The 14,172-nt window shown below is 34.3% G+C and overlaps 1 protein-coding gene across 2 annotated transcripts; it reads right to left on the minus strand.

The window, feature by feature from the left end:
* Positions 1 to 4,065: 4,065 nt before the first annotated feature.
* Positions 4,066 to 13,896, minus strand: LOC142169475 (uncharacterized). Of its 2 annotated transcripts, XM_075231020.1 has the most exons (15): positions 13,444 to 13,896; positions 11,671 to 11,782; positions 10,298 to 10,410; positions 10,074 to 10,196; positions 9,125 to 9,315; positions 8,955 to 9,030; positions 8,466 to 8,552; positions 8,301 to 8,381; positions 8,175 to 8,207; positions 7,985 to 8,038; positions 7,867 to 7,908; positions 7,615 to 7,693; positions 7,459 to 7,529; positions 6,974 to 7,094; positions 4,066 to 4,395 (listed from the first exon to the last, which is right to left on the minus strand). In XM_075231020.1, exons 1-14 carry the CDS (start codon positions 13,612 to 13,614, stop codon positions 7,005 to 7,007), a joined length of 1,323 nt encoding a protein of 440 aa, XP_075087121.1. In that variant the 5' UTR covers positions 13,615 to 13,896; the 3' UTR covers positions 4,066 to 4,395; positions 6,974 to 7,004. The 2 variants fall into 2 exon arrangements, with proteins under 2 accessions (XP_075087121.1, XP_075087120.1); XM_075231019.1 differs by lacking the exon at positions 4,066 to 4,395 and having other exon boundaries at positions 6,688 to 7,094.
* Between the last annotated feature and the right edge of the window lie 276 nt (positions 13,897 to 14,172).

Here is a 14,172-nt window from a genome sequence, read left to right on the forward strand (position 1 = left end):
AAAACTGAGAATACCTATCAATTATGTTTCACTCTTAATAGAACTAGTCATATGTCATAACAACTACGGAAACACTTGAGCCACTTTAGGCATACACGTATGCAAAAATAATGTGGGGATTCTTGTTGATGGCTAGATAAGGCACATGGGTAATTAAAAGATTGTAAAAAAGACTAATTTTGATAGAGTTCAGGTGTCCACTTGAAATCTAGCTAAGAGGGCGGCATATTAACAAGTAGAGGTGTCAATTAAGCTATTCGGCCTTATTACTTTAAGTATTCTTCTATTTTTGGGTTCCCTTCTAAACAAGTCCAACTCTCCGTTGGAGGTGAGTTAAGACTTAAGACTCACGATCAAACTCCATTACAAACCAATTAGCTTAGAACGAAAGCAAACAATTTTGGTTGAGAATAGTGACGTTAGTGGCTCCGAAATAGCACATTATATATATTCCCTTATTTTAATTTGTTTGAACCTATTTTCTTTTTAATTTGTGCCAAAAAATTGATCTCTTTCCATATTTGAAAGCAATTTACATTTATGCAATGATTTATAACCACACAAAATATATGTGCCTCATTTTACAACACAAATTCAAAAGTCTTTCTTTTTTTTCTTAAACTTGGTATCCAATTCAAAAGTCACTTCTAAGAATTTCAGCTAAGAAATGAAAAAGACAACTTAAACACACGACAAAGGAAAAGTAATGAAGACAACAATAGAAGCAAATTTAAAATGTAGAGTCAATGAGTATGGCCTTTTCATTTTCCTGGCCATCTCATCCGGCTCAACCGTCTTGCCAGGCTTTTCATTTTCCACTGATGACTCGTACTGAGGAATCTGATTGTATGGAGCCGAAACCCTGAAAGCCATATTTGGAGAGTATTATTGGCCATCATAAGCATGAGATGGTGGCTCGTTGATTGGCCTCGTCACAGGAGGTGGTGGTGGGATTGTGTATACCGGTGCGCCAGACACGACTAGAGGAGTGTTCCAGACTGGTGCGACTGGAGGTCGCATATTAGAGGTACCAGGAGCAGCATAGAGGCTTTATTTTGGCATATACCCTGGTGGTAGAATGTGGTCGCTCGTTACATGGAGCGGTGGTTGAGTAGCCAGGGGTACGGTGGAAGTTTCCTTTGAGGGACCCCGGGGTAGAGGCTGACCAGACACCCAAGCTTGATATATATCGGACAATTGTTGTTTCAATTTTCTTATTTCCTCCGACTCCTGTTCAACTGACTGACCCTGGGGGTCGTCACTGACCAACTTGACCTCATCATCGTTAGTCATTACTACTATTCCCTTAGATCTGGTGAAGTAATGGTGTGTTGCTAGTTTTACCACAAACCAACCATCTTAAGCTTACTATATAAGAGACAACAAACGTGTAAGGGTTAATCATTTTATATATATGAATCACACGTAATATGCCATGCTTCTATCATTGTCACTATTTCTAACATGCTTTTGGAGGCTTCATGCTTCATTCCGGCTTATCAGGTTGCTTCTTATTGACGCTATTATCTTCCTCTCTCCTTTTTTCTTTTTACTCATGCCTCATTTTGATCCCTCATCTTAGAATCATTAAAAAATATTTTGATCGAACCTTTTGTGGGCTGCCTACGTATCATGTCACCGTATGAATCAGATAATTACGTAGTTCAGGGATGTAAGAAATAAAATAGATAAACTAACTCTTTTTTTTTAATATACAATTAATCCGACAAAATCTCCAAGCAACGAAAATATTTTCATTTCTTTTTGGGAATTGGTGAAATAAAGACTTCTAAAGAAGAAAGAAAATATTTTTGGATTTTTATTTTTATTTTTTGAATTTTGGGAGAAAGACATTTTTTTTAAAAAGGAAGAAAATATTTTGGATTTTTGGATTTGACGTCTCAAAGAAAAACTTCTAAAGAAGGAATTAAAGGAAAATATCTTTTTGAATTTTTAAAAAATTGGGGGGCCGGAACCGATGAGGTTTGCCTACGTATCTCACATCCGGTGAGAATCAGACCCGCATAGTTCGGTGAAATCGAGTATCCTTCTCTTTTGATATTTATAAAAATTAATCTTTACACCTCACGCCAGACTACTACAAAATCTTAGTAAAAAAGAGATTATTTGTACTAAACTAGGAGAATAATTTTTTTTATTTTTTTATTTTTTTTAAAATTTCGCTCAACTAATTTTCTAAAGTCGGTCAAAAATACAAGCAAGCCTTCCAAATGATGTAACAAGTAGCACATAAGTGAACATGATGGTCTCAAAAAGGATACCTGTCTTATACGGACTCGGCCCCTGTGTCGAGTTTCGCTAAGTCAAATGCATGTGATGAAAATAAAGCGAACCTACTAGGGATATCCGGCATGAGATTTGTTCTTTTAGATTTAAATCCTAGTGGAGAAGGTATCTAGACTAGCTTACTCGAGCGAACAACTCGAGCCGAGGAGGGTCAGCGTACCGGTAGCATTGCTTTCCGGCTTAGCTGGTGGTGCTCCCCACCTAAAACATGTGTGACTAGAATCCTTCACTGGGTGACAAGCACCGCGGCTATCTCAAAAAACTAGGCTATGCCAAGCAAATGCCCAATTTTAATTTCAAAAAGACTCAGAGAGGGTGCGTGAGAAGACAATTTATATGTATAATTCAACAATATCAAAGCGATAAAAAGTAGATAAGTAACACATTAGCCCCAAATAAATCACAGTATATACAAAATTAATAAAGCCAAAAAAAGTCAATGTACAAGTTCGAATTATTGAATTTCCCATCAGAGTCGCCAGAGCTGTCACACTTCTTTTCTACCCCCCAAAAAGATATGTGTTATGTTATGGATTGTGGGTTAAAGAGTTTTTCCAATTAAAGTGACCAACTTGAGTAGGGATTATTTTATTTACATAGTCGCTACTTGAAATTAATTTTTTGGTGTTCCAAGTCACCTTTTATTTGAATCCCTAGTCAAAGGAAGGTTTGACTCTATTATTAATTAGTCTGCGAAAATAAAGTGCGGGTAAGGAATTCTGTTGACCGGAAAGAAGGTGTAAGGCATTCCTGAGTCCCGTGGTTCTAGCACGATCACTTTTTTGACTTAAACTTTGCTTGAATTATTTTTGGACAAATTGTGATTTATATAATTTTTTATATTATACCTATCCGCATTTATTTCTAGATTTTTAGAAAAATTAAAGAAAATTTTGAATAATAAGATGTCGTAACCAAACTACGCAAGCGAATGCGTGATCGAGACGAAATTTTTTAATTTTCTCATAACAGCGCTACGCAAGCGAATCCGCAGTTATGAGAAGGATTATAAGTACATTATTACTTTTGAAAAAATTACTACACTTGAAGAAATTAATTAAATATCAACTATCGCGCTACGCAAGCGAATCCGCGATTTTAGCGAAAGGATTTATTAAATTAGAAATTAATTAAAGCTATTGAATTTGGTATGAAATTAATGAATTAATTGAAGGTTAAACATCACGCTACGCAAGCTAGTTCGTGAATGAAAAAGTTAAAGTATGCCTATTAGTGCCTAGCATTTAAATTATTTGGTACTTAATTATTTGCGAAAAATTGTCTCAAGTTATTTGTCCAACTATTATGAAAGTGTAGACCAATTTGTTTGCAAGTAGTTGAAAAGACGGGTTATCTCACTTTGAGGATAGGCTAATTTGTTTGTTTTTATTTTATAAAAAAATAGGCCACCACACGTGCAAATTCTAAAGGCTCCACATAAGTTTTCCTTGAAAGGTCACTTTTTTATTTAAATTAATGGGCACTTTTCTCTTTTCTGCCTTTAGTTATTTCAATAGGCTTTTTCTTATCACTTTCAAAATTCTAATCCAAGCCAATAAGTACTAGTCATCATCCACTATTAAAGAAATCTTTCATCTTAATCAATAGAATTGGCATAAGATATGAAATCGCATATATGATGCTTTTCAATTGAACTTAAAAAAACAATTACTACCACAATTGTAGCTATTTGGCCTTAAATTAAGGTGGCAAATGCAAAAAAAAGTGACCAGTTTTGAAAAATCAACTTCTCAGGTACAAATGCAACAGAAACCTTTTGACATGAAGTTTGACACAACACAGGTTCACCAATGTCAACAGTCCAATACTCTTCTTTCAATACTAAACATTATTGCCTCACTCATTCTTTAAGTGCACTATGATCTAAGTAGTTCAAACTAACATCAAAGAACATGGATACTCAGATCTGCCAACTACAAAATAAACCAAACTACTCGACTGCAACAATAAAATGATCACGAGCATGCAGATCTTAACACTCAAATATTTAGAAACTCCTTTGAATAAAATTGCTCGGAACAAACTAAAAGGCCCATCTTTTCATCATCTTCTATTAAAGAAAAGAACCTGCATTACAAATGTTTGAAAGGTTACCTGAAAAGCAGAAATACAGCAGTAACAGTAGCAGAAATTCAGCTACAGAAGCAGTAGGAACAGCAGGGGAAACAATAGCAAATCAATAACTTGAGTGACCCGAGAAAACAGCCCAGAAAAACCGACGAACTAAAGCAGAAAATTCAGTAACTTTTAACAAGGAAAGAACTAAGTAAACTGACTTAAGAACCCCTTTTTTTTGGACAGTTTTTGCTTTCTCAATACTCACTCAACCACTCTCAAATTTCAGCTCACTTTTAGATGTTCAGTTCTTAAGTTGTGTCTTGTTTTTTTTTTCCTTTTTCAGTGAGTAAGGATGTATATTTTATGTGTAAGAGAGTCCCCTTTATAAGAGAAGAGCTGCCATTTAAATAGGCAAATAAAGTCAGATTTTTTTGGAAAGATTTTGGTTCACCAAAAGTCTGTCCAAAAGACTAACTTTTTGTGCTAAACATTGTTCAAAATTTGTCCAAAAGGTTAAAGGACAGCCTGAAAATCTGTTGTGTCAGAAGCAAGGAGAAAAATAAAGTCATTTCAGCCACTCTACTAGTAAAAGGTAGGCTACTAGTACACTATTTTATGATAAAATAACCTAAACTTCAGATTTTAACCATCAGCACCAAACTACTTGATTTTGAACCAAATCAAACTCAAACGACTAACAATTAACAAAACAGAAACAAGCCTTTAAATGGAACTAAAACTCAAACTAACTAGATTAAAATAAATTGATTTGTGCAAACTAAACATAGAACAAACAACTGGATTCACAAACTAATGCTCAAAACAGAACGAGCATCGTTAACATTCAGACGATGAAATTCAACAACTAAGCAAACGATTAAACTGATACACTAAATATTATGTTTAATTAATAATAGTCTAACAAACAACTAAACTAAATAGAGATAACTAATTAAATAAATCTAACTTGAAACTCTAGTTAACAACAAACCCAAAACAGAAAAATTAAAATCAGGAACTAAAATTAAAATCAAGAACTAACCTATAACTACTAAAGAAAATCAGAAATTAAGTAAAGAGATGATGATTATACCTAACGAGCGTGCTTGAAGCTGTTCAAGCCATGAGAAGACGTCGGAAGAAGTGGTTGCACGACCATGGAACGCTTATTTCATTTCGGTAGACAACAATTTCAATAAACTTGGTGTCATACCAAAAGGAAATGAGTGTTCTTGGGTCGGAATTAGGCTAAAACAGAGGAGGAGTGCGACAGTAGTGGCGGGTCGGCGGTGAGGGTGGATGGCCGGCAGCGACGGAAATTTTGGGGGTGAAATGGGTAGGAAAAGATAGGTCTCGCGGAGCTCTATCCATTCATGTATGTGTTGTAGGGTAGTGTTGGCCGGAGCTTCAAGAATTTGGACCAAAAAGTGGCGGCTAAAGTTTCCTAGATCTAAAATTCAAAGAGTTTGAGGGGGTTTTGAAGGAATTGATTTGGAGATATGGGAAGAGGAGGTTGTGGAGATTACATGGTGTGAATTTAGAGGTGTTTGGAGGTGGTCCGCCACCGGTGGGTAATTTCTGGCGGCGGCGGAGAGAAGAGAGAGAAGAGAGAGAGAGAGAGAGAGAGAAGAGGGAGGAAGAAGAAAGGAATTACGGGGGAAATGGGGGCAAAAGTTCAGCATTTCTAAATCTTAAATACCTAGTTGGAAGATTGATTGTAGATCATTGGATGAGGGAGAGATGAATGGATGAGATTTAACATTGATTCACTTAATCAAACGACGTACTTTCATGATGAAACTACGCCGTTTTGGACCAAGTCTTGGCCAGCCATTTTGGATTGGGTATGGCCGAATTGGGCTCAAACTTTGGGCTAATTTTGGCTTAATTTTAATTAAAATACACTAGCCCAATCCCTTTTCCATCTAATGAAAATATAGTCTTATTTAGTCCTAAAGAAAATGTACAAGTAGAAAGAAAATCTTTTTGGTATATATAATTTAAAGATGCAAACTAAATACACAAATAAAAGGTAAAAAATATTTTTAGTACTTTTTAATTAAGGAATTCACATAAAAATGCGCAAATAAATTCAAAGAAAAACAAAAAAATAGCTAAAATCATCCAAAAGTTATTATTATTATTATTATTACTATTTTTTTTTTTGGAAGAGCGTGCAAAAATCAAGTATTCATAACCACATTTTTCTGTATATTGCTCTGCACGCGCTGTGGCTGTTAAACTGACCATAGAAGTTATAGTGTTTGCAGGCACTTCTACAAATAAATAACAGCAGGGGAATTGAATTAAAAAGAAAGGAAATCTTCCTAGTATACGTTCATTATCATACATATGTACATATTTTAATTTCCTCTGAGCAATCATTTACGGAGTCATCTAAGATGGAAAATAACACTATTGACAAACAACACTTCTCTATAGTCTATAGTTACAAGCAGAAGCCAAAGCTAATGATATTGAGATTGACAACACATTTGCTACATGTAGAATTTCAGGCTGCCTCTAGTATGCCATAATACACTGTCGATGAAGTTGAATAGATTGAACTATAAAGAAATGGCCTTACGGTTTAGAGCCATTACACTCCAATTGCAAGACTACGGTTCTGCTGAATCTGAATTGCTTAGACTGCAATTGGTTATCGGATGAGGTGATCTTATCATGAAGCTCTCAACGAAAGCTAGCAACTGCATAAGCATCGATCATGTTATATTTGAAATCCTTCAGGACCAACATTTCATGAGCTCCAATACACGAATGTTTATCCAGCATGCTCGAGATAGTATATACACACAAGAAATGAGAAATGGAGCTCAAAATGACACTAATTGAAATGAAAACTTTCACACTTTTAGGCCTCAGCAATGCATATTTACTAACAATAGACTGAGATCTTTAAATGGGAACAATCAAACTTTTCACCAAGGAGCCTTAGAATTTCATGTTGTTTAGCTTTAATCATTTTTATACATGCATTTCCTGTTCTCTACTGATAAGAGGAGGCAATAGGAAAGGAAATTGAAGATACCATTCAGAAACCAAAATACTTACTAAAGCAAAGGCAGCACAGGCTAGACCAAATCCTGGGAAATGAAAGGGTGCACGTTCTGATAGAAATAAAGCTGGAAACAATTGCCACCTTGATCAGATTAAATTGACTTATACCGATGACACGGGGGGTGAAAAAGATAATCCCATTTTAGCTACCTGTTAAAGGACTAAAAATAAATGGGGAAACTACGCTTGCAAAGGAACATATGCCTGTGATGCATCCTTGAACCTTTCCCTGAAAGCAGGAAATAAAGATCAACTTGGGGCTCAGAGCTACATAAGCAGAAGTGTTTACAGTACAAGAAACTCCAGGTGAGGAAAAGAAAAGAGAGTTTAACAAATGATCAATTATGTTAGTGACATGTAAAGGGAAAATATGAGAATAATTATTGATAACAATTAACAAACCTGCTCATTTGGCCCAACTTGCTTGGAGGCCATGCTCTTCAACTGCAACCAAGGTAACTTCTAGTGATTTTTAACTTTAAGCTAACGAAAAGCAGATGATTGTATAAATGAGACTTACACATGGCATTGCAAAAATAGACATAATAGAGATCAAAGCGCTAGCGTAAGGGACCTGCATGTTTTTGACTAATCAATAAACCTCATTCATTTGGTAAAGTACATACGTCATATCTTGAAGAAAATACAGCTAATAGATCAAGAAAAGGACTAAAAGATATGAACTGGACTAGTAAGGAGGCAGAAATTACCCATGAGGACCAAGCAATGCTATAAAGTAGCATCTGCAATTGAATTTGAGTCAATGTCTCAGTTCAATAAAATCTCTAAAATGCTTTGAATTGGAAATGTAGTCAAGGATAGAGTTAGTTATGTACATGAACACAACTGAAAAAGAGCCCAACAGAGAGCAGCTTCTCCTCACCAAGAGCAGGAACTAATGTGGGCATGAGCAGTAGCTGCAAAAGTTGAAAAAGATTGAAGAGGTAAGAAGCTGAAAAGTATGTTAACATTAATCAAAAAGGTAATCCAAAAACAACCACCTGTGATATGGATCCTGCAATCCCAGAAATTATCAGCAAATCAGCAAATTGGTCTTTGTTGAAGTGAAACTGAGCCTTCAAGAAATACTGCTTACAGTTTCAAGAAAACCAAATTGTCTTAAAAAATACACTTTGTATATTTGTAGGCATTACCAAACGATGGGGTTTTCCACACTTATGGAGTTAATTTTCATGTATAGTTACTGAATTTTATTCATTATAACAGTAAAGTCATAATAAAACTATCTTTGTCACATTAAAGTAGTTGAACTTTACACACTACAACGGTAAATTTACTAAACTAGGGTATAAAGTTATTATTTGAATGTGACGATCGAGAAACAGTTTTATACTTTACTTTTATAGTGGATAAAGTTCAATTATCGCAATGTTACAAGAAGCAGCTCTATGACTTTACTGTTATAGTGAATAAGGTTCAATGAGTATATTTAAATTTAATCCACACTTGTGGAGGGTAGTGAAACTTACAAGAAGAGAGGACTCAAGGCCAACTTGTGCAACATAAACAAAGAATGAAACAATAGCTGCATGTAAGAGTGTTGAGCTGCAAGTTTCTAATTAACCATAATTAATAGGAGAGCCAAAGTAAATATTCTTCTAAATCATGGTAGAAAAATTGAGTGAATTTCCAATCTGACCTATTTCTTAACAAACAGATTACATCGTTGAAAGAAGGCAATGTCTTCAATAATTGGATGTTTTTCTTTGGAGCTTTTTGCAAAAGACAAATTGTATCTGTTCCTTTAGCAGAAATATGGTCCTTTATCAAAGGTTCTGGGAGAAACATCCTTGTGTATACCAGAGCTATCACTGCCACTGTTGCAGCAACCTATAAGTAACAATAGTTTCATTTTACCTAAATTAAACAAGATACTTGTGTTTGACTGTAAACAGCTTATAAGATGTTAATTTGACTTATATGCATTGTATTAGTAAAAGTTTACTGGTGAAAATATTGTTTGGATCGAAATAATCATATGTTATGCGGAAGCTAGTAAAGTAAACCTTGAACGACGATAAATCAGACAATAAAAGAGAAATATACCAAAAGAGTCACAAACATTTAATGTGGTTCGATCAATTGACTTACATCCATAGTGTAGATGAGCAATCCACTATATAAAAGAGAGTACAAGAGAACAATCTCACAAAGAGGTACACACAAGTGATAAGATAACACTTGTCTCACAAATTCTCCCCCTAAATAAAGACTCTTAAACCCCTTAAGGACTACATTATAGATGTTAATGAATGAATTTATAGAAGTCAAAATATTTTTCTCTAAGAAAAAGGACTAAACAAATATGGACGAATGTATTTTCTTTTTTCAAAAATTAAAACTTGTGTAGTTGGATGAATTTGAAATCTCGAAAAATGTAGACAATAATATTAGTATGTGTTTAACTTGTATACATGACAAGTGGGATTGATAACGTGAAACTAAGACAGTAACTTTTTCCACTGATGGATAAAATTTTCATTTTAACACCAGAAGTGAATATAAGTTAAATCGTACTAATATACTACTATTAATGAAATAGTGTCTTACGTCCTTAAGACGTCTCAAATAAAATGAGTGTCACGTACCTGGAAAGTGGAAGCAGTGGAGAGGAAGCGAGTAGAGAGGTTTCCACAGACAAAAGCAGAGGAAGCAATCCCAGAGAGGACTCCAAAGACAGAGGCACGGCGGCTCTCTGGAACTACATCAGCCTGATATCCCAAAAAAAGAAAACCATTTTGCAATTTAGGTGAATTACTCAAATACTCACACAATTTTCAAGATTTCAGTGGAAATTTGAAGGTAGTTTTACCACATAGGCAAGAGCGAGGCAGTGTACATTTCCTTCGCAAACCATAGCAACGAGAGTTCTTAGGACGTAGTAAGCATAGAAGAAGTATTTTGTCCTGCTGTATGCCAATATCACTAGGGACAAAATTTCGTCAAGACATGATCAATTTTATGTTTCAAAACATAATGGTAAATTCTCACTTCGATTTCATCGCCAACAACAATTGAGGGTAATAATTTCCATTTTATTACTCCATATATCTCATTTTGTGTCTTAATTTGATTGTACAGGTAGTTTAAAGAAAAAACATTTGAATCTTGTGCTATTAAATTAGAGTTGTGTATAACATACTAAAAATTACACACTGAATATTGTGATCTTCTCTAAGTATGGGTAACTTTGAACTTATAACTTGGTTTTATAGGTACCCTTTCCTATAGTAAGATCATTTTTCTTGCAACAATAAGGGATAGTAACGTATTATTACACTATTACTGTAACTATTCTCCAAATATAATATGGTTAATTACTTTATACTTATCACTAAAATGCATAGTAGTACTTAGTTGTTCTTTTATTATTGCCACTAATATTTATCCTTCTCAACTCTCAAGCTAACAAAACACTGAAAAGAGAGAGAGGACAACCAAACTAACAAAAGAGAAATTTCCTCTTTCTGTTTCCATAAGTGAGTAAAGACAAACAAATAAAGAAAGTGAAAGAAACTTCGTAAGAAGCAGTGGAGTGGAGGAAAAGAGAAAGGGACGTTAGTCCCCTCGTCTTTTAGTGCTCTTATTTACTGACGGACAAATTAGGTAGTTGGTTTCACCAGAAAGACGAAAAAATTAACCAACTCGACAGTACAAAGGTGAATTTGCTTTGCATGCTTTAATACTACTTATAATTAATACTCTTTCTTTTTAAAAAATGCTACAGCTAATAACGTTAGCTTTTTCATTTCTTCATTCTTAGGGTCTTTAACTGTTCATTTTGTTCTCCTTTATGGCTATCTGGTTCTTATTTGTTCATTTTTATATTTAAAGTGGTAATAAGGTAGGTCTAAAGATTGATTTGATTATTTTTTTAAAGGAGCCGGTGTGATAGGTCTGAATTAAATATGTTGTTGTTTGCATGATTGGCTTTATGCTTCTCTAAACATATTCTGATCGTATGTGATGTTTTTCTCTAGTATACTGACTTATCAGCTAAAATTCTAGTAAAATTTCTCTACAGTAATATATTACTCCTATGTAAATTGAATTAAGATTTTTGAATTATTCATCTAGTAAAATACAATAATAATAGAGAGTCTTTTAAAATGTCCATATCAATGAAGGGTATTAAATGCAAAGAGATTATTGAGTAAATTAAGAGGAAGATGGAAGGATGAGTACCTAGAGGAAATATGGAAAGGGTCAAAGGAACCATCAGCATGACTTTTCTCCCATACGTGTCCGACAGATTCCCCAACACTGGCATTATAATTAGTGATCCCAATCCTATTATCTGCACATGACCAAAAAAAAGGAAAATTGTCATGACTAATTTGTTATAATGAGCAAATACACCGATAATATAAATATTCTTTGTATTGTGAGTCCATACAACTTAAATTTTATCCAAAATGTTCGATTCCGGGATAGAGGAGGAGCAAGAAGTTCGGCTATGGTTCGGTCAAACTTTTTGTTAAAATAATGTATTTGAAGTCGTCGATCTAACATTCAGAACTCATAAAATTAAAATTCTACTCTGCTTAGGTTTCGGGAGACATTGTAGTTGAGGGGAAAGACATGTTTCTGTAACCAACCCTTGGTAACAAATCATATGTACGTAATTCACTATCTACCTCTGTTTCAAGATTTTATTTGAAGATCAATCCATGTAAGTTCTTATTCTCCTCCTTGAGAGAAGAAGAGTTAAAGTTGCATACTCAGTAGTACTTTCTAATAAAGGGAATTTTCTTAGGAATCAGCGGAAATTTCCAAAGTAAAGACAGATAAAAGTGGTTGAGTAATGTACTATGCGTCATCATATCATAGGAGTAGTGATTTTCTTTATTTGGCAATCTAGGACGGGTATGCACTTGTTTTCATTTCTTTTCTTTCCTTTTTCGTTATATGCTCCAATCAAAGAACATTAATGGAGTATTTTAGATTTTCACAAAAAAAAAAAAAAAAAAAAAAAAAAATCTCACTCAATGAAATTTTTCATGCCCAATTCATTGATTCTCAAAGGGGCAAATGATGCAACAAGGAAAATTACACATTGATGTATTAAAACTGAGAATACCTATCAATTATGTTTCACTCTTAATAGAACTAGTCATATGTCATAACAACTACGGAAACACTTGAGCCACTTTAGGCATACACGTATGCAAAAATAATGTGGGGATTCTTGTTGATGGCTAGATAAGGCACATGGGTAATTAAAAGATTGTAAAAAAGACTAATTTTGATAGAGTTCAGGTGTCCACTTGAAATCTAGCTAAGAGGGCGGCATATTAACAAGTAGAGGTGTCAATTAAGCTATTCGGCCTTATTACTTTAAGTATTCTTCTATTTTTGGGTTCCCTTCTAAACAAGTCCAACTCTCCGTTGGAGGTGAGTTAAGACTTAAGACTCACGATCAAACTCCATTACAAACCAATTAGCTTAGAACGAAAGCAAACAATTTTGGTTGAGAATAGTGACGTTAGTGGCTCCGAAATAGCACATTATATATATTCCCTTATTTTAATTTGTTTGAACCTATTTTCTTTTTAATTTGTGCCAAAAAATTGATCTCTTTCCATATTTGAAAGCAATTTACATTTATGCAATGATTTATAACCACACAAAATATATGTGCCTCATTTTACAACACAAATTCAAAAGTCTTTCTTTTTTTTCTTAAACTTGGTATCCAATTCAAAAGTCACTTCTAAGAATTTCAGCTAAGAAATGAAAAAGACAACTTAAACACACGACAAAGGAAAAGTAATGAAGACAACAATAGAAGCAAATTTAAAATGTAGAGTCAATGAGTATGACCTTATAATTATAGTTCTAACAGAAAGTGAACAGTTCGGTTGAACTCACTAAATCCGTCACAGATTCGTCTCTAATTCTGAGTCATGCATGGAAATGAAAAGGCAAAGGAGAAGGGATTAGGGGAATAATAATTACCGCATGTTGAAATCCAGTGAGATATATAGCGAGGGAGCATTCATCTTTTCCAGGACAAATGGCAGACATGGTTATATCAGTAATGGCAGGAATCACCATGAATGCAGAGAAGCAGTGAAGAAACACTGTTATGAATATGTGGCTCAGCCCACTACTAGACAACTTCTCCATAGCAGAGACAGAGTTTAAACAAGTAGAATTAATATTATAGAGTAAAAGAAGAGAACCCCCAAGTGTTAAAAATAGATATACATCAAAAACGTTTCTTTTTCTTTGTCTTCTCGGAATATTGTTTTAGCTTTTGAGTGATCTTTTTCTTGTCTGAATGCCAAGTTAGTTAGCTTCGCTCTTGGGGAAAGCGAGTAAAAACAGGAAAAGGAAATTAAAGGAAAGGTGTTTGCTAATGAGACAGGGATGAGGAGGGAGGTTTAGAGGCCCTTTTAACACATGGGCAGATTTAGTGTATGCACAACAAGTATATATGCAGGCATGCATGTACTATTTTGACTCCACATATATACAAAACTTATGTTGTTCAAACTCTCTAAAATGATGTCATATTATTAGTGTCGGATCCTTCAAGAAATGCTCTATTTTGGAGAATTTATTGTAATTCTTTTGAAAAATTCGAGCAACATAATATAAAACTGATCAATCTTAAAAAATATTTATAGGGATAATAACACTTTTGGTCTCTCGATTATTAGTAAATTTTGATTTTAGTCCTTG

The sequence above is a fragment of the Nicotiana tabacum genome, chromosome 15 (assembly GCF_000715075.1).
Source record: "Nicotiana tabacum cultivar K326 chromosome 15, ASM71507v2, whole genome shotgun sequence".
In the NCBI taxonomy this organism is placed as follows: domain Eukaryota; kingdom Viridiplantae; phylum Streptophyta; class Magnoliopsida; order Solanales; family Solanaceae; genus Nicotiana; species Nicotiana tabacum.